General features: G+C 48.1%; 1 protein-coding gene across 1 annotated transcript in view; it reads left to right on the forward strand.

Moving 5' to 3' along the window:
- LOC142246666 (endogenous retrovirus group PABLB member 1 Env polyprotein-like) overlaps positions 1-11838 on the forward strand; it is a 110268-nt gene extending 98430 nt beyond the window's left edge. Inside the window, 3 exon segments of the mRNA XM_075319731.1 lie at positions 10387-10852; positions 10855-10949; positions 10951-11838. Of these exon segments, the coding sequence (XP_075175846.1) occupies positions 10387-10852; positions 10855-10949; positions 10951-11838 (1449 nt within the window).
- Positions 11839-26269: the final 14431 nt, after the last annotated feature.

Raw genomic sequence — 26269 nt, forward strand, 5'->3', positions numbered from 1 at the left:
AGGTACACTGGGGGCACTATAACAATGATGGGCCCTGGTGGTAGTAAGATGGAAGATGGAACATCTCTTGCATTCACCTGGAGCTGTACCTTGCACGTCTATATAGGTTCATAGGTTCCGCACCTGTTGCTGAGCAGGATACCTGAAGCCTTGAGAGACCCTGTAATCACCGTGGCTGGTGAGTTGGCAGGTAAGAATCATTAGTCTCCACACTGCAGTAATACAACATGAAAGGAACGTACGACAAACAGGGGAAACAACAAAAGGATAAAGCCCAGTTACAAGGCTGCAGTCAGATACCCCTTCACTGCAACAAGGGCTCCAGCAGCTCCTTCCACCTCAATGCCTAGCTGGAAAATGGATTCAGAATAATCAACCCCCTCTGCTGGGAGATGTGACCATATATAGGGGAAGGGAGTGGTCACCAACCCGAAGCACCTGAAGCCAGAAGTCAGAAGCTGCTGGAAAGGAAAACTGACATTAACCTTTTCAGGACCAAAGGAAAGGGAGTATGTTTAATTTGAGGAGTATAAGGCCAGTTTCACACATCCTTCTTTTGCCGGTTTCGCGGATCCGGCACGCTCCCGTACAGTGAATACAGTACAATGACAGCGCTGTAACCTCCGGGTCACATGCGCCGGTCACATGACAGCACGTGACCGGCGCTTGTTGCGCTGTCATTGTACTGTAGTCACTGTACGGGAGCGTGCCGGATCCGCGAAACCGGCAAAAAGAAGGATGTGTGAAACTGGCCTTAGATGGCAAAGAGAGACTTTGGCCCAGATCCTGTCACAAGTCTCTAGTAACAGAGTGACGGCCATGACAAAAAGTTCTTAAAGGGGTTGTATAGTGATATACAGCTGTGAAGGAAGCACTGATGCAGACCTCTGAAGACCCATTTTCCCAAACTGGGCAGAAATACTTGGGGATGAGGAGAAGCTCCCCAAAAATCTTGGAAGAAATTATTAGGGTAAGCGAGCAGTGATCTGTGCGTAATGGAGCCAATAACATTTTTGTTTTCTACATCTTTTAATCCTTCACACCTGCAGCACCAGAACATTGAAGGTCTAATCTACCAAGGATCAAAATGATCATTAAATATGGCCATGTCTGAAGGGTGCCAGAGGAGAGGAGTTTTGGAAATCGGTGAGGCTCTTTTGTTGTTTTTTTTTTTAAATCTGTATAGGCCCCATTCACACATCCGTGCAAAAAAACCCAAATGTTTTGCAAAGTCCGTGGTGTAGGTACGGAAGTCCGTCCATGTGTCCGTGTATGTGTGTGCCACACTGGCAAAACCAGGGTGTCACAGAGGTCTGCATCCATCTTTTTGGTGCAGATCTCACTCTCCCTTGGGTAGTTTCCCACACAGATACACACCAGCCAATCAGGCCCTACTCACTCCCTCCCCAGGAAAACGGGAAGGGGGCGAGAGGAGCTTAGGAAGGGCAGAGCAGAGTTTGAGCTGTAGTCAATCTGCAGGAGGAGAGAAGTCTGGAAGGAGCTCCATTGTGGAGCTAGGAGGAGTGGCAGCAAGGGCCTCAGGAATAGGCCAGCCGCTTGTAGGGAACCGAAGTGGACCGGGGCAGGGTAGTGGCCACCGGTGTCGACTGTCAGTACCCTGTCCGGACCGGTGCACTTAGCAGACACAGACATCAGGTAGGAGAAAAACACCTGAATTACACACACGGGTGTGGGACCCATCCTCACAGCATCCGTGGGCACCAGTTACAAGCAACTTGGTTAATTCCTGGACTCAAGTCAGTTATTGCCTTATGCTGTGAGTACTCCTGCACCACCCGGTCCAAGCCGTGGACTGCACCCGTCACTCCCCAATCCATTACACCGGGCTCCCGGGACAACAACACCCTACCTGTGGAGGGAAAATCACTACCTTGCTGCCCATCACCATCCCCGGGATCCTCTGACCGACAGCAGCGGTACTCCATTACCTCACCGCACACCACGGATGGCGTCACGGATCATAGACTTACAAATTCCCCTGTACATAATCCCCCTTTTTGGTTGTGGAGCCTGGGATCACAGACCGGGTCAAGCCACCGTGATACCTACAGAGGTGATCCCTTTGCCTGAATCTGAGTACCCCTTACCCCCGGGCGACACATGTGTGTTCTGTGTGCTGTTTGTGTGCTATCCGTGCAACATCTGGATAGCACGTGGACAGCATAAACTAGAATTTTACCTGAGTCCGGCACTGCTGTCACACTTGCTTCTGAGTCCGCAGTCAGTGCAGTGAATATTCATGAGCATAATAAGTGGGCCCAGAAGCAAGTGTGACAGCAGCGGAGACAGCAGCACCGGAGACATCTAAGTATAAAAATACATTTATTTCTCAGTAACGTCTTTCCTCTGAAACGTGTCACACTGATGTCACATGGATCACATCAGTGTTCGGTCCGTGTGACAGACTAAGAACTATACAGTTCGAAACGCGTCCTCTCCGTTTCTTTGCTCTGGACCCTATTTGGACTTTTTAATATGTTTCAATAAACGTCATTAATTTTTAATACATTTCCTTGATTCGGTGCTGGATTTTTTTGAAAAAGTCTCCATACAAGATTGCCAGCTGGTTTATCCTTGCACGTGTCTGGGAAGCATTGGTCTCCTTCATACCACAGGTGAGCGGATACATACACTTTCCTTGGACTTCGGTCCATGTGATATCTGTGCTACCGGCAGAAAACGGACACGTCGCCATATGGAGCACATGGACACTTGTCTGCTCCACATGGACACATGGTCCGTGTCAAAACACGGGCGTGTATACAAGCCCGTTGATTTTAATAGGTCTATGTGTGTCTGTGTCTCCGGTACATGTGAAAACGGATGTCACACATACTGAAGACACGTATGTATGAAGGAAGTCTTAGTCGCTACACTCACAGACCCTTCTGATTATAGTAAACACATTATAACGTATTTTTCGGATTGTAAAACGCAATTTTTCTCTCAAAAATTTGAGAGGAAAATGAGGGGTGCGTCTTAAAATCAGCTTACTGGGAGGTGAATTGGTGAGGGCTGTCTGTGCGGCTATTTGTGCGGGTGGCTGGGTGCCTGTTGGTGCATGCATGCGGCCGGCAAAGAGCCTGTCGGTGCGTGCGGGCGGCCGGGTGCCTGTCGGTGTCGGCAGCCGGCTGCCTCTCTATCCCGGCGGCCGGCTGCCTTTCTGTGCGAGTGGGCGGGCGGCTTGCTGGCTGCCACTCTGTGCGGCTCGGTAGGCGGCAGGGTGGCTGTGCGGACTACGGTGGCTGTAAGGCGGGTGTCCTAGTCTGTCCTCGGTCCCGGCTTCAAATGATGGCGCCGGGAGTCAGCGCGTGCGCAGATGGAGCTTTTGGATGAGAGCTCCATCTGCGCATGCGCCGCTCTGGGCGCCATTTCTTTGAAGCCCGGACCGCGGACAGACTGGGACACTCGCCGCACCGGCCTGCTCTAGCACACAACCACCGCATTTGCCGCTGCAACCACCGACCCACCGCTGCCACCACTGACCCACCGCTGCCACTACTGACCCACCACCGCCGATTCCACCACTGACCCGCTGCTGCCACCACTGACATAAGCTGCAAGGCATTTCCAGGAAATAGCACACCAGCCCTTTAAGAGGAGGGCCGGTGTGCACGCACACACTCAGCACACTCCCGCGACACTTGGGCCATGCGCACAGGACCTGGGAAGAAAAGGAGGAAGCATCACACGTGGATGGCAGGGGGAATGCAGAGGAGGACGCGATCTGGCCAGGGCGGTAAGTCGGCATCTCTGCAGAGATGCCAGCGCTACCCGCTTACTATCATACTAGATACTCTTCCTACACATGGTCTTCACCTCCCACTCCCTGGGTATTCTACCACCACCGGTAATATTTAACTATGTAAATCTTCTCTTGCCAGCAGTCTCCACACCCCCTGATGAAGCTGTGCTGAACAGTGATACGCATGGGGTTTGTCTTGCCTGACATCCAGGCTTTTCATTCTCTTGCCTCTTGATTCCTATATCCCTTATCTTCCCTGTTGACTGCATCTGACATGCTATAGTTTATCCATTGTCTTCCTCTTCCCCCATGTGGTTTATTGGATTATTATTATTCTATTGCATTTTTTATAGTATATCCTGTATATCCATCTTTGATATCTAGCTGTTTTGAAATGTTGTGTACAGACATTGTGTGGCGCCCCTGACCCGATCAGGCGCCACTGAGTACTGCACCCATGCTGGGACAGTACTTTCAGGTAATCCTAAAGGCCAGAACGAGGTGTGTACGCACAGACACATAGCAACCAGTTCTCCCACACCAGTAGATGGGACCCTTGGGTAGTCTCCGGAGGGGGCTGGCCTTCAAATATTATCAAGGGGTGTAGCGGAGGGGCTGGGAACTAGAGTGCAGAGGTTGTCAGGAGGAGAGTGGAGTTTTGTAGAGGAAGAGAGACAGTCTGGTGGTGGTAAGCGGTGGTCGCGAGGCGGTTACGTGCGCTGCCACTAGTCAGACCCTGCACGGGGTACTAACCATTAGCGGGGGAGAACGGTCACCTGGTAGAAACAGTGGTGTGTTACTGGTTACTAGGCACGTACGTGGTACAGGTCCCTAGAGCAGACTCCAGGTTTAACTACCTGCTAAACCTGCCGGTGAGGGGAACTACACGTACCTCACCAACCTCACAGAGTCCGAGCCTCAGCAGCAACGCAGGGACCCATAAGGGGACAGAGCCTGGAGACATCTCACTTAGTCCACGCTGCTGGCAAACGGGCCAAACACAGGGGAGAAAAGGCAGCAGTGACTCCCTGGATAGACCCCCATGGTACTCCACATCAGGGGGTTATCTGAACACAGAGTGCTAGGAAGGCGAGCTAACAGGTTACCCTCAGGCTGGCCCGAAGGAGCCCTGGTCCTACCTGGTTCATCACAGCAACACCCGGGTCAGCTCACCGCAACATCTAAAGTGAGTAAAAAACAGTTAAAAGACTTTTGGACTCAGCCTGTGTTATTCCGGGACCCGCTATCCTCCTCACTCGAGTCCCTGGGGCCTGCCTCACTCACAGGAGGCTACATCATCTGGCTGCAGACCCCATGAGCCCCAGACGCTTGAAAAACCTGCAGCGGCGGTCATTCACATCCCTGACCGCAAGCCGTGAGTGGCGTCACGACATAAAAACTGACATTACCTGTTCACCATATTGAACAAGCCCTGTGGCATCCCCGAACAGGATCGGCACCCCTGGGACGTCACAATTGCACATTCTCTTTACATTTTTCTGCATAAAAACACATTTTTGGGGGGGTTTATATATTTAAGTAGCCTGCTTATCTCTGGTGGCTACATTTAGGGCTCATGCGTATGTTGCGTACTGACATGCATTTATGCTGTTGTGAGGAAAGAGTTAACTCAAATGCCTAGAAATATCATGGAAATTCATTCTTCTTTGCAAAGTGCACGAATAGACTTGTTTACGCAACAGACGCTGAGAACTCGAAATGTTATGTCTTAAAGGGGAGATAAGACTTTTCTGGGAAAGAACGTGCTTTTTGTTTTGAGAATAAAATTTATGTTATGTTGTTTTTGCTGGGAAAATGTAATCCACGCTTATGACTAATCTAAACTAATGAATATGCATGTCACATAGTTACGCCCAAATTAGTTTGGTATAACACTGTATGTAAACAATAAATCAGTATTCTTTTCGGAGCGCACACTCCAGCTTTTATGTGTAGATACCAGCGTCTGTTTGTATCTCATTGTGGCTGGGGAAAGCAGGGGGGGTTGCCGGTACTTCCTCCGCATTTGGTCATCGCTGGCAACAGTTGTGACCTATTGGTCAACCTAACATTTCTGGTGCCCGAACAGGAACCCGTGTGTCTAATCCAGGACCTAGTGGACTGTTTTGCCACCCAAGGACGAGGAGACCAGACGTGGGGACCAAAAACACCTGGCCAGGTAAGAGCTGAACCTTCTTCTGCTCTTTTGCTCCTCATCTCTGCTCTCCCTCTCTTCACTGCTGCAAGAGGGACACTGTGAGTAGAAACTGGGTAATTGGCAGGTCACCACTGAACTCTGAGAGAACTTTTGCCAGCAGATGTTTTTTTCTGTGCTCAGTCTCTTTGTCTGTTTTTCTGTGCTTTGTCTCAGTGTGTCTGCTTTTCTGCGTTTTCCCTCTGTGTTTCTGTCCTGTCTAAATGGATGTGATATTCACTGCCCTAGTGTTAGTTGGAGGAGCCCTGTTTGCGATTGCTATCGGATATAGAGTATACCTCTGGTACAAGAAGGGTAACCCACCACCATTCAACATACTCAGCCCCCTGTGAACACAGTTAGGACCCCACCTTAGTAGGAATACAGATAAGGAGTCAGTCTATGGGGACTTCCAGGATAGGTGAGGCTAGTCCAAGGGACGTTCAAGGGTCTAAAAGCTGGAAAAGGCATTGTTGGGCGCCAAACTGCTCTTGGACAGTTGGGAGAAGTTGCTCTTGGAGGACATTCTGGTACCATTCTTTATTCATGGCTGTGTTTTTAGGTAAGACTGTGAGTGAGCCGATTCCCTTGGCTGAGAAGCAACCCCACACATGAATCGTTTCAGGATGCTTAACAGTTGGCATGAGACAAGACTGGTGGTAGCACTCACCTCTTCTTCTCCTAATAAGCTGTTTTCCAGATGTCCCAAACAATCGAAAAGGGGATTCATCTGAGAAAATGACTTTACCCCAGTCCTCAGCAGTCCACTCCCTGTACCTTTTGCAGAATATCAGTCGGTCCCTGATGTTTTTTCAGGAGAGAAGTGGCTTCTTTGCTGCCCTCCTTGAAACCAGGCCTTGCTCAAAACGTCTCCGCCTCACAGTGTGTGCAGAAGCACTCACACCAGCCTGCTGCCATTGCTGAGCTAGCTCGGCACTGCTGGTAGTCCGATCCCGCAGCTGAAACAGTTTTAAGATATGGTCCTGGCGTTTGCTGGTCCTTCTTGGGCATCCTGGAGCCTTTTTGGCAACAATGGAAGCTCTCTCCTTGAAGTTCTTGATGATACGATAGATTGTTGACTGAGGTGCAATCTTTGTAGCTGCGATACTCTTCCCTGTTAGGCCATTTTTTTGCAGAGCAATGATGGCTGCACGTGTTTCTTTAGAGATAACTATGGTTAACTGAAGAGAAACAATGATACCAAGCACCAGCCTCCTTTTAAAGTGTCCAGTGGTGTCATTCTTACTTAATCATGACTGATTGATTGCCAGCCCTGTCCTCATCAACACCCACACCTGTGTTAATGGAGCAATCACTAAAACAATGTTAGCTGCTCCTTTTAAGGCAGGAATGCAATGATGTTGAAATGTGTTTTGGGGGTTAAAGTTCATTTTCTTAGCCAATATTGACTTTGCAAGTAATTGCTGTTAAGCTGATCACTCTTCATGACATTCTGGAGTTTATGCAAATTGCCATTAGAAAAACTTAAGCAGCAGACTTTGTCAAAATTAATATTTGTAGCATTCTCAAAACTTTTGGCCATGACTGTAGACTGATGCAGTCATTCGGAGATGAAGGGCTGGACTTACAAGCAGGTGCGATACATCACCTGATGGTAAGATCCTTCATGGATGGAATACATGCACCTCTGGCAGATAGGTTGAAAGCGTGCTGCCCCAAATGGAGGAACATGGAAGTCATAGATCTTCTAGTCAACAAAGCAAGTGGATTGGAAACCGACGCAAAAGATAAAAGGACCAAGAAGGTCGTCATAGCGGCAGTGGACGGTCACCCAGAAGTCACAAGAAAAAAGAGACCGACCTGCTACCATTGTGGGATCAGAGGACACGTGATCAGAGACTGCAGAAAGAAGAAGAGGGACACTCAAAACCAGCCCGAGAGTCAGGAAGAGAAGACTGCCTGACTTGCGGCAGCACGGGATAGGGATGCCAGAGGTCCATTTATACACGTCCCCCTTCAAATTGGCAACAAGGAAATAAGGGCTCTGGTGGACTCAGGAGCCTCACGCTCCGTACTCCCCAGGAACCTGGTGCCTGAAGGTTCCATCTCATCTGAAGCTACTGTAGTATCCGGTTTTGATGGGCAAGGTGTTACGGACCGGCGGCGCCATAGCTGCAAGCAGCCTGCTGCGGTTCCTGTTGCGCCCAGGCGCCGGCTGCCGTTCTTGGCCGTGCCTCGGGTCGTCCAGTTGGCTGTTCCTTCCACCACGTCTAAGTGTGGAGAGGCGGCTAGTGCACATGCGTGCGCCGATTTACCCCAGCCAGAGTTTAAGCCCGGTGTTTTGCCTAGTGAGCATGCTCAGCCTGATTGTGTTATGTCTGAGACTAAGTCCTCAGTTCAGGCTACTAAGCATGCTCCCACAATTAACCCTAACAGCCTCTTTGCACAGGTACTTGGACTTCGTGCTGTGTCTAAGTTCTGGGATGTGCCTACTGAGCATGCTCAAACTGATAGTCTGCTTTCTGAGCCTGTTGCTCAGGCTACTGGGCATGCTCAGGCACTTAGTGCACCAGAGTCTAGGTCCGGTAAGGACCTCACTGAGCATGTCCGTGAGGTGGCAGGCCCTGATAGGGCAGAGGGTGTCAGGTGTCCTGATGACGTGGCAACTCCGGGCTGGCTCGCAGAGGCCCGCCCCTATGATCTGGCACCTCAGTATTGGTCGTCAGACGATGACTGGTGAAGTGTTTGGGGCGTGGCTGCCATGAGCTCATCAATGACGTGGCGGTTCCGGATAGGTCGCATGTGACGTCACTGAAGACATGGCACTCTGCTATTGGACCTTGGTGGTTCCACCCTGGGTTTGGGGCAGACCCAGGTTATAAAAGGGGCTGGAGACAACATGGAGGTGCGCAGTCTTCACTTTTGCTCAGTCAGAGAACACCTCCATGTTAGAGCCTCATTGCGGCATAAGCCTATGTTGGGAAGCGATAGGTAGGGTTAGGCGAACGGTGCCTGTCATGCCAAGATTCGTGGCTCGGCACATCAGGGTCAGGCGCCGTGCTTCCCTCCTGCCGTTCCAGTCTTGCTATAGCAGCCCAGTGGCGTTAACTGGGCTGCGGCTGCTGTGCTTCCTGTCCGATTGTGCCCCCTACGCACACAGACAACGCACCTGCTGCGCCACCTGTCCGATTGTGCCCCCTACGCACACGGACAACGCACCTGCTGCGCCACCTGTCCGGTTGTGCCCTCTACGTGCACGGACAGCGTACCCCAGGACCCCTGTGGAGTTAACAGGGTGTTCCTTATCCTCCTCGGCTTCCCGGTCAACGCTACTGGTGTACCCATCTGGCCTGACGTGTCCTACACACACGTGGCCAGTCGAGAGGTGGCCAGAAACGCAAATCGGAGGACCGCTCGGCCTGACGTGTCCTACACACGTGGCCGACAGGGCGCTTTCGTGGTGGTCTTCCGGTCAACGCTACCTGGTTACCACCCGGCCTGACGTGTTTCCTACACACGTGGTTGGTGTAGCGCTAGGTGCACCAAAACGCTAATCGGGTTGTCGTCCGGTCTGACGTGTCCCAACACACGTGACCGGTTCCCAGAGTTCCTGGGTTATCTCAGAGCCATCCAGCTCTATAGTCTCCGCCTAACCCTCAGGTGCCAGCAGCTCCTTTGTCATCTGGAGCACGGTGGGCCCCGACTGGCGATTAGGATATATACCCCCTGGTCCTAATCTGCCGGTCCCCCCGTAACACAAGGCCAGATAATCCCAATAACACATCCATTGAAGGTAAAACTGGGACCACACATGTTTGTGTCCAAATTCTTAGTGTCCCCCCTGGGTGGAGATGCCCTAGTGGGAGCAGATGTACTATTAAAATTACAAGCTCAGATTGTCTACAATGAAGATGGATCTGCTATCCTGCAAATTCCGGAAGATATTCCAGAAGAAGTCCTGTGCACCATTCAGATGATCGAAGATCGACCAGAATTTGATGCCACACAGGAAGCAAACACGGATCGTGTACTTCTACAAGTTCCTGCAAAACTCTGGTCCACATAGAAAACTGACCTCAGCACACTACCCGTGCCCCCCGTAAAAGTTTCAGTCAAGCCTGGAATTACACCTGCAATGTGATAGCCTAACATCTTATGTTGTCTCCCTGCAGCAGAGACTAACTGAAACCCACCAAAGGGTCTATTCTTCTCTACTCGACCCTGATGCCGTTCCAGGAACACACTCCCTAAAGCCTGGTGACCGGGTCTACCTAAAGAAGCACATGAGAAAGACCCTTGAGCCACGATTCGAAGGGCCTTTGACTATCCAGCTGACCACTCCAACCTCCGTCAAACTTGAGGGGAGATCGACATGGGTCCATTCCAGCCACTGCAAGAAGGCCGAATACTGCTGATAAGTATTTCTATGTGTACTTCCTTTTTGGGGCCTTCTACACCACGGCAGAATTCATTTGAGACCCACCATAAAGTGTTAGCTGAAATACTTGAGATCACAGACTGCTGGATATGTACACCCGCACCTGTGACAGCCTCCTCCATGCCTTACTTAGCTATACCAGTCCCAATAAACGAGGTGTTCCAATGGGGAGGCTGTTACAATAGACTATCAGTCAATGACACAAAGTACCAAAAACTGTGGAACACTAGTGTGCCCATACCAATAGTAGGATGGGTAGATTTCCCCTGGTGGCAAGGCAACCTTATTACTGGCCTTCCCGGAACCCAGCAATACTTAGCCTTTGAAGGAAACAGCTGGGTACCCCGTAATTACACAAAAACACCTATTATGGGCAATATTCCAACAGAAGGAATCAAAATAAGTTTTAGGAGAACCTCTGATAGTACAGATGCATTTAAACCCTTGCTGTTAGAGAGACATCTGCATGACCATGGGTGGGTATACAATTCATTGTCCCAGAAGGCACAAATAATACTTGTTACTCCAAACCAGGAAATTTATGGTGCAATGATTCAGACCCATATGTGCCTGGCCGAGAAACCTATGGTTGAACAGTCCGCAGGGTATTGTAGTCCCCTAGGCCAACTTCCCGGATGGTGTATGCTGAGAAACATATCGGCCTTTATAGATATAGTACATAGACTCATACTACAACATTCTGACATCTGGGATCTCCCGCTGCAGACCTACTGGGTTTGTGGTTACAATGCCTACAAATGGCTGCCAGTAGGAGTAAATGGCACCTGCACCCTTGCTTGCTTGACTCCTGCCACCTTTATTATCAATACTACTGATATACCGGCAGGAAAAATGCCTCTCCACCTACTGGTAAAGAGAGTGGCAGATAACAAAGACAGGCCTAGTGGCCGACCCGATGTGGTTCAAATGAGCCATGTCAACAAATTTTTCAGTACCCTTTTTCTCTACCCTATGGTAATCCAGATGTATGATAAGTTGGTAGAAAGCACCGACTATCTTGATGATCAAATTTTTGAGGTTCTCCAAGCAGCAAATAGTACTATTGCCATACAGAGACAATTAATCATTATAACCAACCAACATACTTTGGTACTGGATTACCTCACAGCGGTCCAAGGGGGGATGTGCCAGATAATAGGTCCCAGCTGTTGTCACTATATAGATCCAAAGGGAACCTTAAAAGCCCAAGCCAGTCTAACTGAGATACAAAAGTTAAGAAAAAAACATGATGAGGAGGTACTCAGGAGCTCAGATGGTTGGTGGAGCAATACCTTCTCAATGTTCAACCCTGCAAACTGGTTTAAGGGAATAGGAGGATGGTTAATGGAGATACTGCAATCAGTATTCCAAGTGCTACTATGTTTATTAGTTGCCTATGTAGTGTTTAGATTGCTAATGGCTTTGTTTTCCTGCTGCTTGAGGAAATGCAGATATAAAGATTATTCAGCACCAATATGAAATCCCTAATATGCTTTTTTTTTCCTCTGCTCTTTCCTCTAGAATCACCTTTGCATATTATGATGTGACTCTTGTCGGGTATGCAGGCAGTTTCTGGAGGACGGATGTGGATTTCCAGCTTTCACGTCCCTAAGCAACCCACGGCTTGGATAGCATCTGGTGGCTAGCCTGCACCACAGCTTCTCGATAGGACCCAGTCCCATCACGCACGCCAAAAGGGGGAATTGTGAGGAAAGAGTTAACTCAAATGGCTAGAAAAATCATGTAAATTCATTCTTCTTTGCAAAGTGCACGAATAGACTTGTTTACGCAACAGATGCTGAGAACTCGAAATGTTATGTCTTAAAGGAGAGATAAGACTTTGCTGGGAAAGAACCTATTTTTTGTTTTGAGAATAAAATTTATGTTATGTTGTTTTTGCTGGGAAAATGTAATCCACGCTTATGACGAATCTAAACTAATGAATATGCATGTCACATAGTTACGCCCAAATTAGTTTGGTATAACCCTGTATGTTAACAATAAATCAGTATTCTTTTCGGAGCCCACACTCCAGCTTTTATGTGTAGATACCAGCGTCCGTTTGTATCTCATTGAGGCTGGGGGAAGCAGGGGGGGTTGCCGGTACTCCCTCCGCATTTGGTCATCGCTGGCAACAGTTGTGACCTATTGGTCAACCTAACACTGTGTATTGCACTTCAACGGAAATGCATGCGTCCTGCGTCCCCTGCACAATCTTTGTAGATTGTGCATGACACGTGCGCACAATGCTTTTTTTAACGCAGCAATTTGGGTGCTAAGATTTTGACCCAAATCCGTGCGTTCATAAAAGCAGCATGTCAATTATTTCTGCGTTCTGGATGCAGCTCCCACTCTGTCTATGGTGGGGGCAGCAGCCATAGCGCATGAAATCGACTTTTTTAAACAAAAATACTGCATTCATTATGCAGTGTTTCTACAGCGATTTGAAGCGCACATGTGCTGTCAAATCGCTGCAGAATATTCAGCAGTTACGTGCGCATGAGCCCTAAAGCAGCAGAGGTAACAGGCTTTCAAAATAGAGTTAACTGGTACATACAGTGAACAAAAATACAAAAGCAACGCTTTTTTCACATATTTTACATTTTTCTAAATTGTCACTGAATTTATCTTTTCATAAATAAACACACATTTTATCATTTTAAATTTACCAATTCAATGAATTAAGGGTGCTTTATACGCTGCGACATCTCTAGCCGATGCTAGCAATGGCGAGCGTGATAGCACCCGCCCCTATCGTTATGCAGATATTTTGTGATTGCTGCCACAGCGAACATTATCGCTACGGCAGCAACACACGCACTTACCTGGTCGGCGGCATCGCTGTGACTGCCGAACAATCCCTCCCTCAAGGGGGAGGGACGTTCGGCATCACAGCGACGTCACCGCGACGTCACTAAGCGGCCGGCCAATCAAAGCGGAGGGGCGGAGATGAGCGAGACGAACATCCCGCCCACCTCCTTCCTTTCTCATTGCTGGCGTGTGGCAGGTAAGGAGAGGTTCCTCGTTCCTGCGGCGTCACACGTAGCGATGTGTGCTGCCGCAGGAACGAGGAACAACTTCGCCCACGCGACAGCAGCGATATTTGAGAATGGACCCCCCATGTCAACGAGGAGCGATTTTGGATGTTTTTGCAACAATCCAAAATCGCTCCTAGGAGTCACACACAACGAGATCGCTACAGCGGCCAGATTTGCGTCACAAAATCCGTGACCCCAATGGGATTGCTGTAGCGATCTCGTAGCGTGTAAAGCCCGCTTTAGGCTATGGGCCCATGGGAGCTCGTACCTGCAGATACATCTGCAGGTACAGCCGCAGGTTTACCGCAGCTGCCTGCCGGCATCCGCAGCTAAAAATAGCTGCGGTAGTACAGCGGAATAGCTGCAGTAAACCTGCGGATATTCATGTAATTTACCTGCGGTCGTCCCGACCTCTATCTCCATAGTGGAGAGCCGGGATTTCCGCAGGTAATTCCGCAGGAATAATTGACATGCAGTTATGTGCGGCTGCGAGACATCCGCAGTATATTCCGCAGCCGCACATTCCGCAGCGTGGACACAGACACTCCCCATGTCCCATAGGATAACATGGGGAGTGTTTGTAAGTGCTGAAACCTGCGGATTTATCTGGAAAAATTCAGAAAAATCCGCAGGTTTTCCGCAGCAAAATCCGCAGAAGCAAGCTCCTGTGGGCACATAGCCTTACAAAGTTTTGATAAAAAATAATCTCAGAATCATTAATTTCTAAGATGCATTGCAAAGTTATTAACAAATAAAGTAACATGTTAAATTTGAAAATTGGGGCTCTGACATGATGTTTGTCATAAATGGAATAATAATCATATAGACCAAAGGCTGGGGGATATGGATCTCAGTCTGCAACACCCCTCCCCCCCTCCCGATGTGAACAGTTAATTGAAATACCTTATCTTATGGAGATAAGAATTGGAGTGTATACACAGAGGAATTAACAGTTGACAGAATGACAAACTTTGACTGTATACATCCTAATTACTAAAAAGGTGCAAATCAAGGCAAGGTCAGATATGATGCATTGCAGGCAGACTGACTGGCTCCAGGTCAGAATGTTTCACATGACAATGGAAGTACAATATTTTCTATGCGATTTCTATATAATCTAAGTGTGATACAATTCGTGGATATATCCATGATCGGGGAACATATTTTCATCTGTGGGTAAAATTTAAAAAGTTTTGATAATTGTCAACCAAATGTGATGTGACCCAGACTAGAAAGTTAGGGACAAAATTGAGCTATAATCACTTCCAATCAGCCATCCAGAAAGGACGGAGCATTGCCCCCCCTCCCCCCGGGGCATTTGCGGAGGCCGTCATGACACCTGATTGGTGGGGTGGTCAGGGTGTCATGGGTGGGGGAGAGACCCCGACTTTGAACAGAAGTGATAGCCAAGGGGGAGGAGCGGCACTTTTCCCGCTCCTGTGACTCAAGTGAGAGTCCCACCCGCCCTCCCTAATATTTTGGGGTATGACTGGGATGTGCAATTGGTGGGAGGGGGTGGTATGGGGTTGTTTCTCGGGTCGTAGTGGCTGGTTGGCGTTTTTATTGGTGGGTCCTTGAAGTTGGTTTAAAATTGGTTTGGGGAATCCATCCAGGTATGGATCCCCTCATTGGCAGAATGGATGGTCACCTGGTGATTTTGGGGGGAATCCCGACGGGGTATGTCGGGGCCCCTGTGGGTGTGTTTGGGGTTAACGGAGGATTAACCCTTACCGTTTGGTGCTCCTGAGCCAGTGTGGGTAGCGGCTGGGAGCAAGTTGGTTTTATGGTTCGGTTTGTAGGAATCACCAGGGTTTGTAGCTTCAAGGACCTTACCATATTGCAATTTTATTGGTTATGTATTTTGTTTAATAAATAGCTGCTATGGCCAAAATTATCCAAAGATAACTTGGTGTCTGTGTAGTTATTTTAGATAAGAAATGGGAATGGAGAGGTGGAGCATGAAAGAAGACCGGAGTCAACAATTCCAGGGTCATGCTCTGAGCTCAGCTGCGGGAGACGTGAGGGGTCTGGTGCAGCGGCGGACATATAATTGGTGCAGCCTGTGCAGTAGCACAGGGGCCCAGGAGGTTGGGGGGCCCATTTCTATCTCTAAAGCAGGTAGATTTGTTCATTTTCATGAGCTCTTGGGCTGAAAAGGGTACCTGTAGGCTGTGTGCACACGTTGCGTTTTTTACCGCGGAAACGCTTCGTTTAGAATCGCAGCGTTTCAGTGGCAAATTGCATGCGTTCAGCTTTCCCAGCAAAGTGTATGAGAAAGCCGAAAAATCAGTGCACACGCTGCGTTTCTAAACGCAGCGTTTTGGATGCCAAAAATCGGTGCGGAAAGAAAAGCAGCATGTCACTTCTTTTGTGCGGTGTGGCTGCGTTCTCTCCCCCATTAAATCAATGATGTGGGGTCAGATGCTTTTTTGTTGCGGTCCGCGGGCTTTGTCGGCATGCCAGAACGCAGGCATTTTACCTAGAAGTGAGGTCTAGAGGTTTCCTGTTGACCTCACTTCCTGGCAAAGTCCTGGAAAGCCCCCGGTGTCGCCAAAGTGCCCGCCCCGACCCCAGACCCCTCTCCCGAAAATCCAACATGGCCGCGCGCACAGTAGCGCACCGGCCGCCCTGCTCCTATGATTTCTGTCGCATGTGCCTTGAGACATGCGACAGAAAAAATGCCCCCCAGGCCCTGCCAGGTCACCCCCTATTCCCCCCGGTATTCCCCCTTACCTGTCCGGTCGCAGCGCTGATCCCCCGCGGCCCACTCCTCCTTCACAGTGCACGCTGGCCGGTCACATGAGCAGAGCAGCTGACAGCCAGCACTGTGTTCAGAGAGCTGTGCTGGCTGCTCGGCACTCTGCAGCTGTGACCCGGGGAGAGTGGGTGCAGATTTTTGGCACCCACTCTCCTCAAATGGAGGGTCTGCCCTCCTAGAAGATGGGGGATACGTTCCCTGAACGTGCCCCTATGTTCTAGAAGGTCCAGAGGCGACGTGGGACGTCCAAATGGATTTCTGCGGACCCATTTTTTTCAAATTTTTTGATTAAATTGGAGAACAAGGGAATGATTTGGGGAGTGTTTTTTCTAATAAAAATTTTTTTGTAATTTTTATTTGCTTTTGTTTACTGTCAATTAGTTATGTCTGGTATCTGATAGATGCCGTGACATCACTAATTGCTGGGCTTGATGCCAGGTGACATTACACATCTGGTATCAACCCCATTTATTACCCCGTTTGCCAACGCACCAGGGCGCGGGATGAGTTGGGGCGAAGCGCCAGGATTGGCGCATCTAATGGATGCGCCACTTCTGGGGTGGCTGCAGCCTGCTATTTTTAGGCTGGGAAGAGTCCAATAACCATGGCTCTTCCCACCCTGAGAATACCAGACCCCAGCTGTCAGCTTCACCTTGGCTGGTGATCTAATTTGGGGGGACCCCACGTTATTTTTTTTTTAATTCTTTATTTATAAATAATAAAAAAAAGCCTGGGGAGCCCTCCAAATTGATCACCAGCCAAGATGAAGCTGCCAGCTGTGGTTTGCAGGCTACAGCTGTCTGCTTTACCCTGACTGGCTATCAAAAATAGGGGGGACCCCACGCCATTTTTTTCATTGTTTTTTTTTTTTTTTTTTGGATAAATACTAAGCTAGGCACCCTTCTTTAGTGCCACATGAAAGGTACTAAAGGTGCCAGCTTAGAATATGCAGGCGGGGGTGGGACGTTGTATATATTTGACATCCTTTCATCCATTGACGCTTTTTAGGCTGTGTGCCCACAATCAGGGTTTGCAGCGTTATGGGCGCAGAGTGTTTTCCCTGCGTCCATAACGCTGCGTTGTGCAGTAGAAGCACAGTGGAAGGATTTTTGGAGATCCCATGCCCACTGTGCTTCTTTTCTCCGCAGCATAAACTGACCAATGGCGTGGCTTCCCGAGCCTCAGCATGTCAATTTATGCTGCGGAGACGAGAGTGCTCTCTGCAGGTAGAATAGAGCTAAAGTCCACAGCAGCCTGAACCCAAATCGTGGGCATGGGCAGCTGCGTTCTCCCGTGGACAACACTCACATCTCTGCAGGAAGGCTGGCACTGTGTACTAGACGCCGAGTCGCTGGATCATGGCCACATAGCCTTAGGCCTCTTTCACACGTCAGTGATTCTGGTACGTTTGTGCTTTTTTTTTTTTAAACGTACCAGAATCACTGACATACGCAGACCCATTATAATGAATGGGTCTGCTCACACGTCAGTGATTTTTCACTGCACGTGTCTCCGTGCAGCGTACCCGCGTGTGCGTGTTTGCCGCACGGAGACATTTCCATTTTTTTCTGGCATCACTGATGTTCCACGGACCACGCAGTGGTGTGGTCCGTGAAACACGTGCCAGAAAAAACGTGCTTTTAAAATAAAAATCATTTTAACTCACCCAGCGTCCAGCGATGTCCTCTGCAGCCCGTGCAGCTTGCTGCTTCTGAGCCGGCTCATTATTGTCGCGCATATTCATGATGCGCGACACAGCCGACCCGGAAGCAGCTGCTGCGGGGGTCAGCGCCAGCCGGATGCTGCACCGCGGGAGCGATCACCACCATGGAGAGCGGGAGCGGGCGCAGGTGAGTTGATTACTGAGTGCAATCACAGGCCACGGAGAACGGAGCCCGGATTGCACTTAGACAACCCACGTGTGCCGTGATTCACGGCACACGGAGGGACATGTGCGTGTTTTACACGCCAGTGAAAAACGTCAGTGTTTTTCACTGACGTGTGAAACGGGCCTAAAAGTGAGAATATTGTTGCTACAACAACATTTTGGGTGAAGTAGCTGTGGATTCAAAATGCTTAATATACTCCTGAATAAAATCCTTGAGGGGTGCAGATTCCAAAATGGGGTCACTTGTGGGGGTTTTCTGACGTATAGGTACCCAAGGGGCCCTGCTAATGTGACATGGTGCGCGAAGTTTATTTCAACTTTTCCAAAATTCAAATGGTGCTCCTTCCATTCCAAGCTCTCCCATTTATCCAAACAGAATGTGGAGAAGGAAATGACATCACAGGTTTTTTTTTTCCAAAGGTCTGTGTTCAACCAACTTTATTAACACTGACAAGTCTTAAAAAAACGCACCTAAAAAAACGCATGAAAAACGCATGAAAACCACATGCATGCATTTTCGATGCGTTTTTCTCAAAAAGCATTGTTTACAATTCTCCCCTCTGCCAGAGGGTGCGTTTTTTTCCGCGCTGAAAAAAAAGCAACGTGTGCACATAGCCGTATTGTTCTTGCACAGGGGCCCGCTTCTGTCTGTGTCCACCAGTAGTGTCGTGAAACCCTTTATAACATCTCATCTAACCAATATAATTTTCAAATCCAAGGAAAATCAAATCAACATGTATTGTAGACCTAACAATATTCCCGGTGGTGTTCTCACAGATACAAGAGATGCCCTCACAGATACAATTCGTAACATGTATCTGCATTTTTTTTCCATTTATTTTGTACTGTTTTGGCCTGTATTTATGTTGTTTAATTAACAGTATTTCATGTTTTGTAACTTTTTTAAGCCCTGTACTTCTGTTTGTATATCAAATCTAAAATGTAATAAGTTTTTCCTTGCTGATCTAAATGTACCCCCAAACAACGAGTAGGGTGAGAATAGCTTAGTTGTAATTTATTAGTAATGACATATATATACAGTCAGGGCCAGAAATATTTGGACAGTGACACAAGTTTTGTTATTTTAGCTGTTTACAAAAACATGTTCAGAAATACAATTATATATATAATATGGAATGAAAGTGCACACTCCCAGCTGCAATATGAGAGTTTTCACATCCAAATCGGAGAAAGGGTTTAGGAATCATAGCTCTGTAATGCATAGCCTCCACTTTTTCAAGGGACCAAAAGTAATTGGACAAGGGACTCTAAGGCCTGCAATTAACTCTGAAGGCATCTCCCTCGTTAACCTGTAATCAATTAAGTAGTTAAAAGGTCTGGGGTTGATTACAAGTGTGTGGTTTTGCATTTGGAAGCTGTTGCTGTGACCAGACAACATGCGGTCTAAGGAACTCTCAATTGAGGTGAAGCAGAACATCCTGAGGCTGAAAAAAAAGAAAAAATCCATCAGAGAGATAGCAGACATGCTTGGAGTAGCAAAATCAACAGTCGGGTACATTCTGAGAAAAAAGGAATTGACTGGTGAGCTTGGGAACTCAAAAAGGCCTGGGCGTCCACGGATGACAACAGTGGTGGATGATCGCCGCATACTTTCTTTGGTGAAGAAGATCCCGTTCACAACATCAACTGAAGTCCAGAACACTCTCAGTGAAGTAGGTGTATCTTTTCTAAGTCAACAGTAAAGAGAAGACTCCATGAAAGTAAATACAAAGGGTTCACATCTAGATGCAAACCATTCATCAATTCCAAAAATAGACAGGCCAGAGTTAAATTTGCTGAAAAACACCTCATGAAGCCAGCTCAGTTCTGGAAAAGTATTCTATGGACAGATGAGACAAAGATCAACCTGTACCAGAATGATGGGAAGAAAAAAGTTTAGAGAAGAAAGGGAACGGCACATGATCCAAGGCACACCACATCCTCTGTAAAACATGGTGGAGGCAACGTGATGGCATGGGCATGCATGGCTTTCAATGGCACTGGGTCACTTGTGTTTATTGATGACATAACAGCAGACAAGAGTAGCCGGATGAATTCTGAAGTGTACAGGGATATACTTTCAGCCCAGATTCAGCCAAATGCCGCAAAGTTGATCGGACGGCGCTTCATAGTACAGATGGACAATGACCCCAAGCATACAGCCAAAGCTACCCAGGAGTTCATGAGTGCAAAAAAGTGGAACATTCTGCAATGGCCAAGTCAATCACCAGATCTTAACCCAATTTAGCATGCATTTCACTTGCTCAAATCCAGACTTAAGACGGAAAGACCCACAAACAAGCAAGACCTGAAGGCTGCGGCTGTAAAGGCCTGGCAAAGCATTAAGAAGGAGGAAACCCAGCGTTTGGTGATGTCCATGGGTTCCAGACTTAAGGCAGTGATTGCCTCCAAAGGATTCGCAACAAAATATTGAAAATAAAAATATTTTGTTTGGGTTTGGTTTATTTGTCCAATTACTTTTGACCTCCTAAAATGTGGAGTGTTTGTAAAGAAATGTGTACAATTCCTACAATTTCTATCAGATATTTTTGTTCAAACCTTCAAATTAAACGTTACAATCTGCACTTGAATTCTGTTGTAGAGGTTTCATTTCAAATCCAATGTGGTGCCATGCAGAGCCCAACTCGCGAAAATTGTGTCACTGTCCAAATATTTCTGGACCTAACTGTATATATATATATATATATATATATATACTAGAAGGTTGCCCGATTCTAACGTATCGGGTAGTCTAGAATGTGTATGTAGGGTAGCAGATTGAATAATAATATAATCAGCAAGTCTTCAATAATGATGGTTCATTTCTTGCTCGTTGGTCTCCTGCTGTGCAGCACGCATTGGCGTATTTGACAGTGAGAGACCAACGATCTGAATGGGCAGGGAGCCGGCGTACACTGGTAACCATGTTACACAACTGGGTAACTATGCAAAGCGCTTTGCTTAGTTACCCGATGTGTACCATGGTTACCAACGTACGCCGGCTCAAGCACACATGTGCCGGGAGCCGGGGGTAAGGTGGTAACCATGGTACACATTGGGTAACTAACGAAAGCGCCTTCCATAGTTACAGGATTGTGTACCATTTGTTACCAGCGTACGTCGGTAAGCTGATAATCATGGTACACATTGGGTAACTATGCAAAGCGACAGTGCTGGTTTATTTTTTGCTTGTTGGTCTCCTGCTGTGCAGCACGCATCGGCGTGTTTGACAGTGGGAGACCAATGATCTGAATGGGCAGAGAGCCGGGGTAAGCTAGTAACCATGGTACACATCGGGTAACTATGCAAAGTGGTTTCCATAGTTATCCAATGTGTACACTGGTTAACAGCATACGCCGGCTCCGGCACACGTGTGCCGAGAGTCGGGGTAAGCTAGTAACCATGTTACACATTGGGTAACTAAGCAAAGCAGTTTCTATAGTTACCCGATGTGTACCATGGTTACCAGCGTACGCTGGCTCCGGCACACGTGTGCCGGGAGCCGGGGTAAGCTAGTGGTTTCACACATCCGGCTTTTCTTGACTTTGTCGGATGCTGCGCGCCCCAGAGAAAATATGGGTCTTTTTAATAAAAAATATTCTCTATATTTACTTCTCTCCAGCGATGTTGTCTCCGGCTCTGCTGCCTCCCGCTCCTTATCGCCGCTCATTATACTCACTGAGTATTCAGTGCCCTGAGGAGCTGAAAGCAGGAACAGCGCTGGGGACTTGAGTGCCGGGGACCGCATCGCTGGGTGAGTGTACAGCAGAGTATGTGTGTGTGTGCGTGTGTGTGTACATGTGTGTATGCGCACGGTGTATCCATGTGTGTTTGCTGTGTGTGTGTATACATGCATGTGCGCTATGTGTGTATGCGCTCGGTGTATCTATGTGTGTCTGTTATGTGTGTATATGTGCTCAGTGTGTGTGTGTGTGTATACATGCATGTGCGCTGTGTGTATGCGCTCGGTGTATCCATGTGTGTCTGCTGTGTGTGTGTATACATGCATGTGCGCTATGTGTGTATGCACTCGGTGTATCTATGCGTGTCTGCTATGTGTGTATATGTGCTCAGTGTGTGTGTATATACATGCATGTGCGCTGTGTGTATGCGCTCGGTGTATCCATGTGTGTCTGCTGTGTGTGTGTATATACATGCATGTGCGCTGTGTGTATGCGCCCAGTGTATCCATGTGTGTCTGCTATGTGTGTATATGTGCTCAGTGTGTGTGTGTGTATACATGCATGTGCGCTGTGTGTATGCGCCCAGTGTATCCATGTGTGTCTGCTATGTGTGTATATGTGCTCAGTGTGTGTGTGTGTGTATATACATGCATGTGCGCTGTGTGTACGCGCCCAGTGTATCCATGTGTGTCTGCTATGTGTGTATATGTGCTCAGTGTGTGTGTGTATATACATGCATGTGCGCTGTGTGTATGCGCCCAGTGTATCCATGTGTGTCTGCTATGTGTGTATATGTGCTCAGTGTGTGTGTGTGTGTGTATATACATGCATGTGCGCTGTGTGTATGCGCCCAGTGTATCCATGTGTGTCTGCTATGTGTGTATATGTGCTCAGTGTGTGTGTGTGTATATACATGCATGTGCGCTGTGTGTATGTGCCCAGTGTATCCATGTGTGTCTGCTATGTGTGTATATGTGATCAGTGTGTGTGTGTATATACATGCATGTGCGCTGTGTGCATGCGCCCAGTGTATCCATGTGTGTCTGCTATGTGTGTATATGTGCTCAGTGTGTGTGTGTATATACATGCATGTGCGCTGTGTGTATGAGCCCAGTGTATCCATGTGTGTCTGCTATGTGTGTATATGTGCTCAGTGTGTGTGTATACATGCATGTGTGCTATGTGTGTATGCGTCGGTGTATCCATGTGTGTCTGCTATGTGTGTGTGTGTGTGTGTGTGTGTGTGTAACCATACACTGTACAGGACAGTGGCTGCGTCGCAACTTCCTGGTCACATGAAAACACGTGATCGGAGGTTGTCACGCGGCAACTGTAGTGTACACAGTGCACGGGAGCGCGCCGGATGCGACACAGTGGAGAAAAGGTAAGCGACAGTGCTGACGTGTGCCGGGAGTCGGGATAAGCTAGTAACCATCTTATACATCGGTAACTAAGGAAAGCGGTTTCTATAGTTACCCGATGTGTACTATGGATACCAGCCTACGCCGGCTCCGGCACATGTGTGCTAGTGGCTTTTCTCCACTTTGTCTTGCGGTGTGGGCTTCGGGTGCTGCAGCAGTCACCTGGGTGTCGGGCGTCTCCGTGTGGGTTCGGGGAATGCGTGCGGGGGGGATGGGACCAGGGCGAGCATCCAATGCGTGAGGGGGCGGGGCCTGGCCAAGCGTCCAATGCGTGCAGGGTGCCGGGGCGAGCGGCCAATCCATGGGGGGGGCGGGGCCAGGGCGAGCCGAGCGGCCAATCCGTGCTGGGGGGCGGGGCCATGCCGAGGCCAGCGGCCAATCCGCTGGTTGTCACCGTAAGGACACAATTTTGGAGCAAGACAGACAGACAGACAGACAGAATAAGGCAATTATATATATATATATATATATATATATATATATATATATATATATATATATCTAATATATAAAGCTGAATGTGTGTGTGTATGTGTGTGTGTGCGTTTGTCCGGGATTGGCATCCGCACCGTCGCAGCTCCAGCCACAAAATTTTGCACACTCACACTTCTAGGCCCCGAGAGCGTCATAGGCTATGTTTTGAGGGGAAATTTTAGCCCCGCTCTTTACAGTTATTCGCCAAAAAACCTGCCTCCATTAAAGCGAATGGAGCTGGGAGTCACAGTGCAGCCAGAACTTCAGAAGAATGCGCAGCCACACCCTTATATGGAATGTTGGCGTGTCACAATGCAGCCAGGGAAAGAGACAGACACAGACAGGGAAAGAGGCAGACACAGACAGGGTAAGAAACAGACATAGACAGGGTAAGAGACAGACACAAAGAGACAGACACAGACAAAGAGACAGACACAGACAAAGAGACAGACTGACAGGGAAAGAGACAGACAGGGAAAGAGAGGGAAAGTGACAGACAGGGAGTGACAGACAGGGAGTGACAGACAGGGAAAGTGACAGACAGGGAAAGTGACAGACAGGGAAAGAGATAGATAGACAGACAGGGAAAGAGATAGACAGACAGGGAAAGAGATTGAGACAGACAGGGAAAGAGACAGACAGGGAAAGAGACAGACAGACAAAGAGAGAGAGACAGAGATATATACAGAGGGGAAGACAGACAGAGAATGGGAGAGAAACAGAGAGACAGTTACTATCCTGGGCAGCGCCGGGTGCTATGCTGTGAGGCGAAATTTTAACCCCGCGCGTTCCAATTTACCAATCAATTTTGCCCCTATCTACATAATGGGGAAAAAGTGAAACGAAAAGTGTTGGGGGCAAATTGACAGCTGCTAGATGTGAACAAGGGGGACTTAAAGAATGAGAGCGATGGCACCAAAGAGTATATACCGTACAGTTGCTAAGGTGGGGCCCCGACATGGGATACTCACCACACTCGGGGATATGAACACACACACAAAATGCGCCACACACTATCACGTGCTTGAACACATATACCACCCTCAGCACACATCTCACCACACATACACCAACCTCATTCACATTCCATGACTAAGACCGCAAGGTTGAAACGCGTAGGTGGGGATAAGCCCCGTGTCTCTCACTGTGTGCCTCTTTGCCCTTTTTGTGTGTAGCATCCTGTTTTTAATGGACTAAATAAATGTTCTAGTTTTATAACAATTCTCCATATACCGATGCTGGAAACATTTTTTTTTCGCCTCCTTTCTATGGGGGCGGTTCGTGCTGCGTCACAGCGACATCACACGGCAGGCGTCCAATAGCAGAGGAGGGGCGGAGATGAGCGGCCGGAACATGCCGCCCACCTCCTTCCTTCCTTCCTCATTGCCGGTGGATGCAGGTAAGGAGATGATATTCGTTCCTGCGGTGTCACACATAGCGATATGTGCTGCCGCATGAGTGACAAACAACATCGTACCTGCAGCAGCAACGATATTTGGTAAAAGAGCGACGTGTCAACGAGCAACGATTTTTCACGTTTTTGAGCTCCTTGATCGTTGCTCCTAGCTGTCACACGCTGCGATGTCCCTAACGGCGCCGGATGTGCGTCACTGACGACGTAACCCCGACGATATATCGTTAGCGATGTCGCAGCATGTAAATCACCATTAACTTCTTAATTTCAGTAGCTTTTTTTTTTTTTTTTTTTTTTACGTGTTACTTAGTGCAACTATTAAACTGTTAACAGTTTAACTCCCCCACATCCATTTGGGTGTACAGTCATGGACAAAAGTTTTGAGAATGACACCAAAATTATATTTTCACATGATCTGTTGCCCTCTGGTTTTTAATTGTGTTTGTCTGATGTTTACATCACATACAGAAATATAATGGCAATCATATTATGAGTACCAAAAGGTTATATTGACAGTTTGAATGAGTTCATGCAGCAAGTCAATATTTGCAGTGTTGACCCTTCTTCTTCAGGACCTCTGCAATTCTCCCTGGCATGCTCTCAATCAACTTCTGGACCAAATCCTGACTGATAGCTGTCCATTCTTGCATAAGCAATGCTTGCATTTTGCCAGAATTTGTTGGTTTTTGTTTGTCCACCTGTCTCTTGATGATTGCCCACAAGTTCTCAATGGGATTACGATCTGGGGAGTTTCCAGGCCATGGACCCAAAATCTCTATGTTTTGTTCCATGAGCTATTTAGAGATCACCTTTGCTTTATGGCAAGGTGCTCCATCATGCTGGAAAAGGCATTGTTGGGTGCCAAACTGCTCTTGGACAGTTGGGATAAGTTGCTCTTGGAGGACATTCTGGTACCATTCTTTATTCATGGCTGTGTTTTTAGGCAAGACTGTGAGTGAGCCGATTCCCTTCGCTGAGAAGCAACCCCACACATGAATCATTTCAGGATCCTTAACAGTTGGCATGAGACAAGACTGGTGGTAGCGCTCACCTCTTCTTCTCCTAATAAGCTTTTTTCCAGATGTCCCAAACAATCAAAAAGGGGATTCATCTGAGAAAATGACTTTACCCCAGTCCTCAGCAGTCCACTCCCTGTACCTTTTGCAGAATATCAGTCGGTCCCTGATGTTTTTTCAGGAGAGAAGTGGCTTCTTTGCTGCCCTCCTTGAAGCCA

Source organism: Anomaloglossus baeobatrachus, chromosome 7, assembly GCF_048569485.1.
Source record: "Anomaloglossus baeobatrachus isolate aAnoBae1 chromosome 7, aAnoBae1.hap1, whole genome shotgun sequence".
Taxonomy (NCBI): Eukaryota; Metazoa; Chordata; class Amphibia; order Anura; family Aromobatidae; genus Anomaloglossus; species Anomaloglossus baeobatrachus.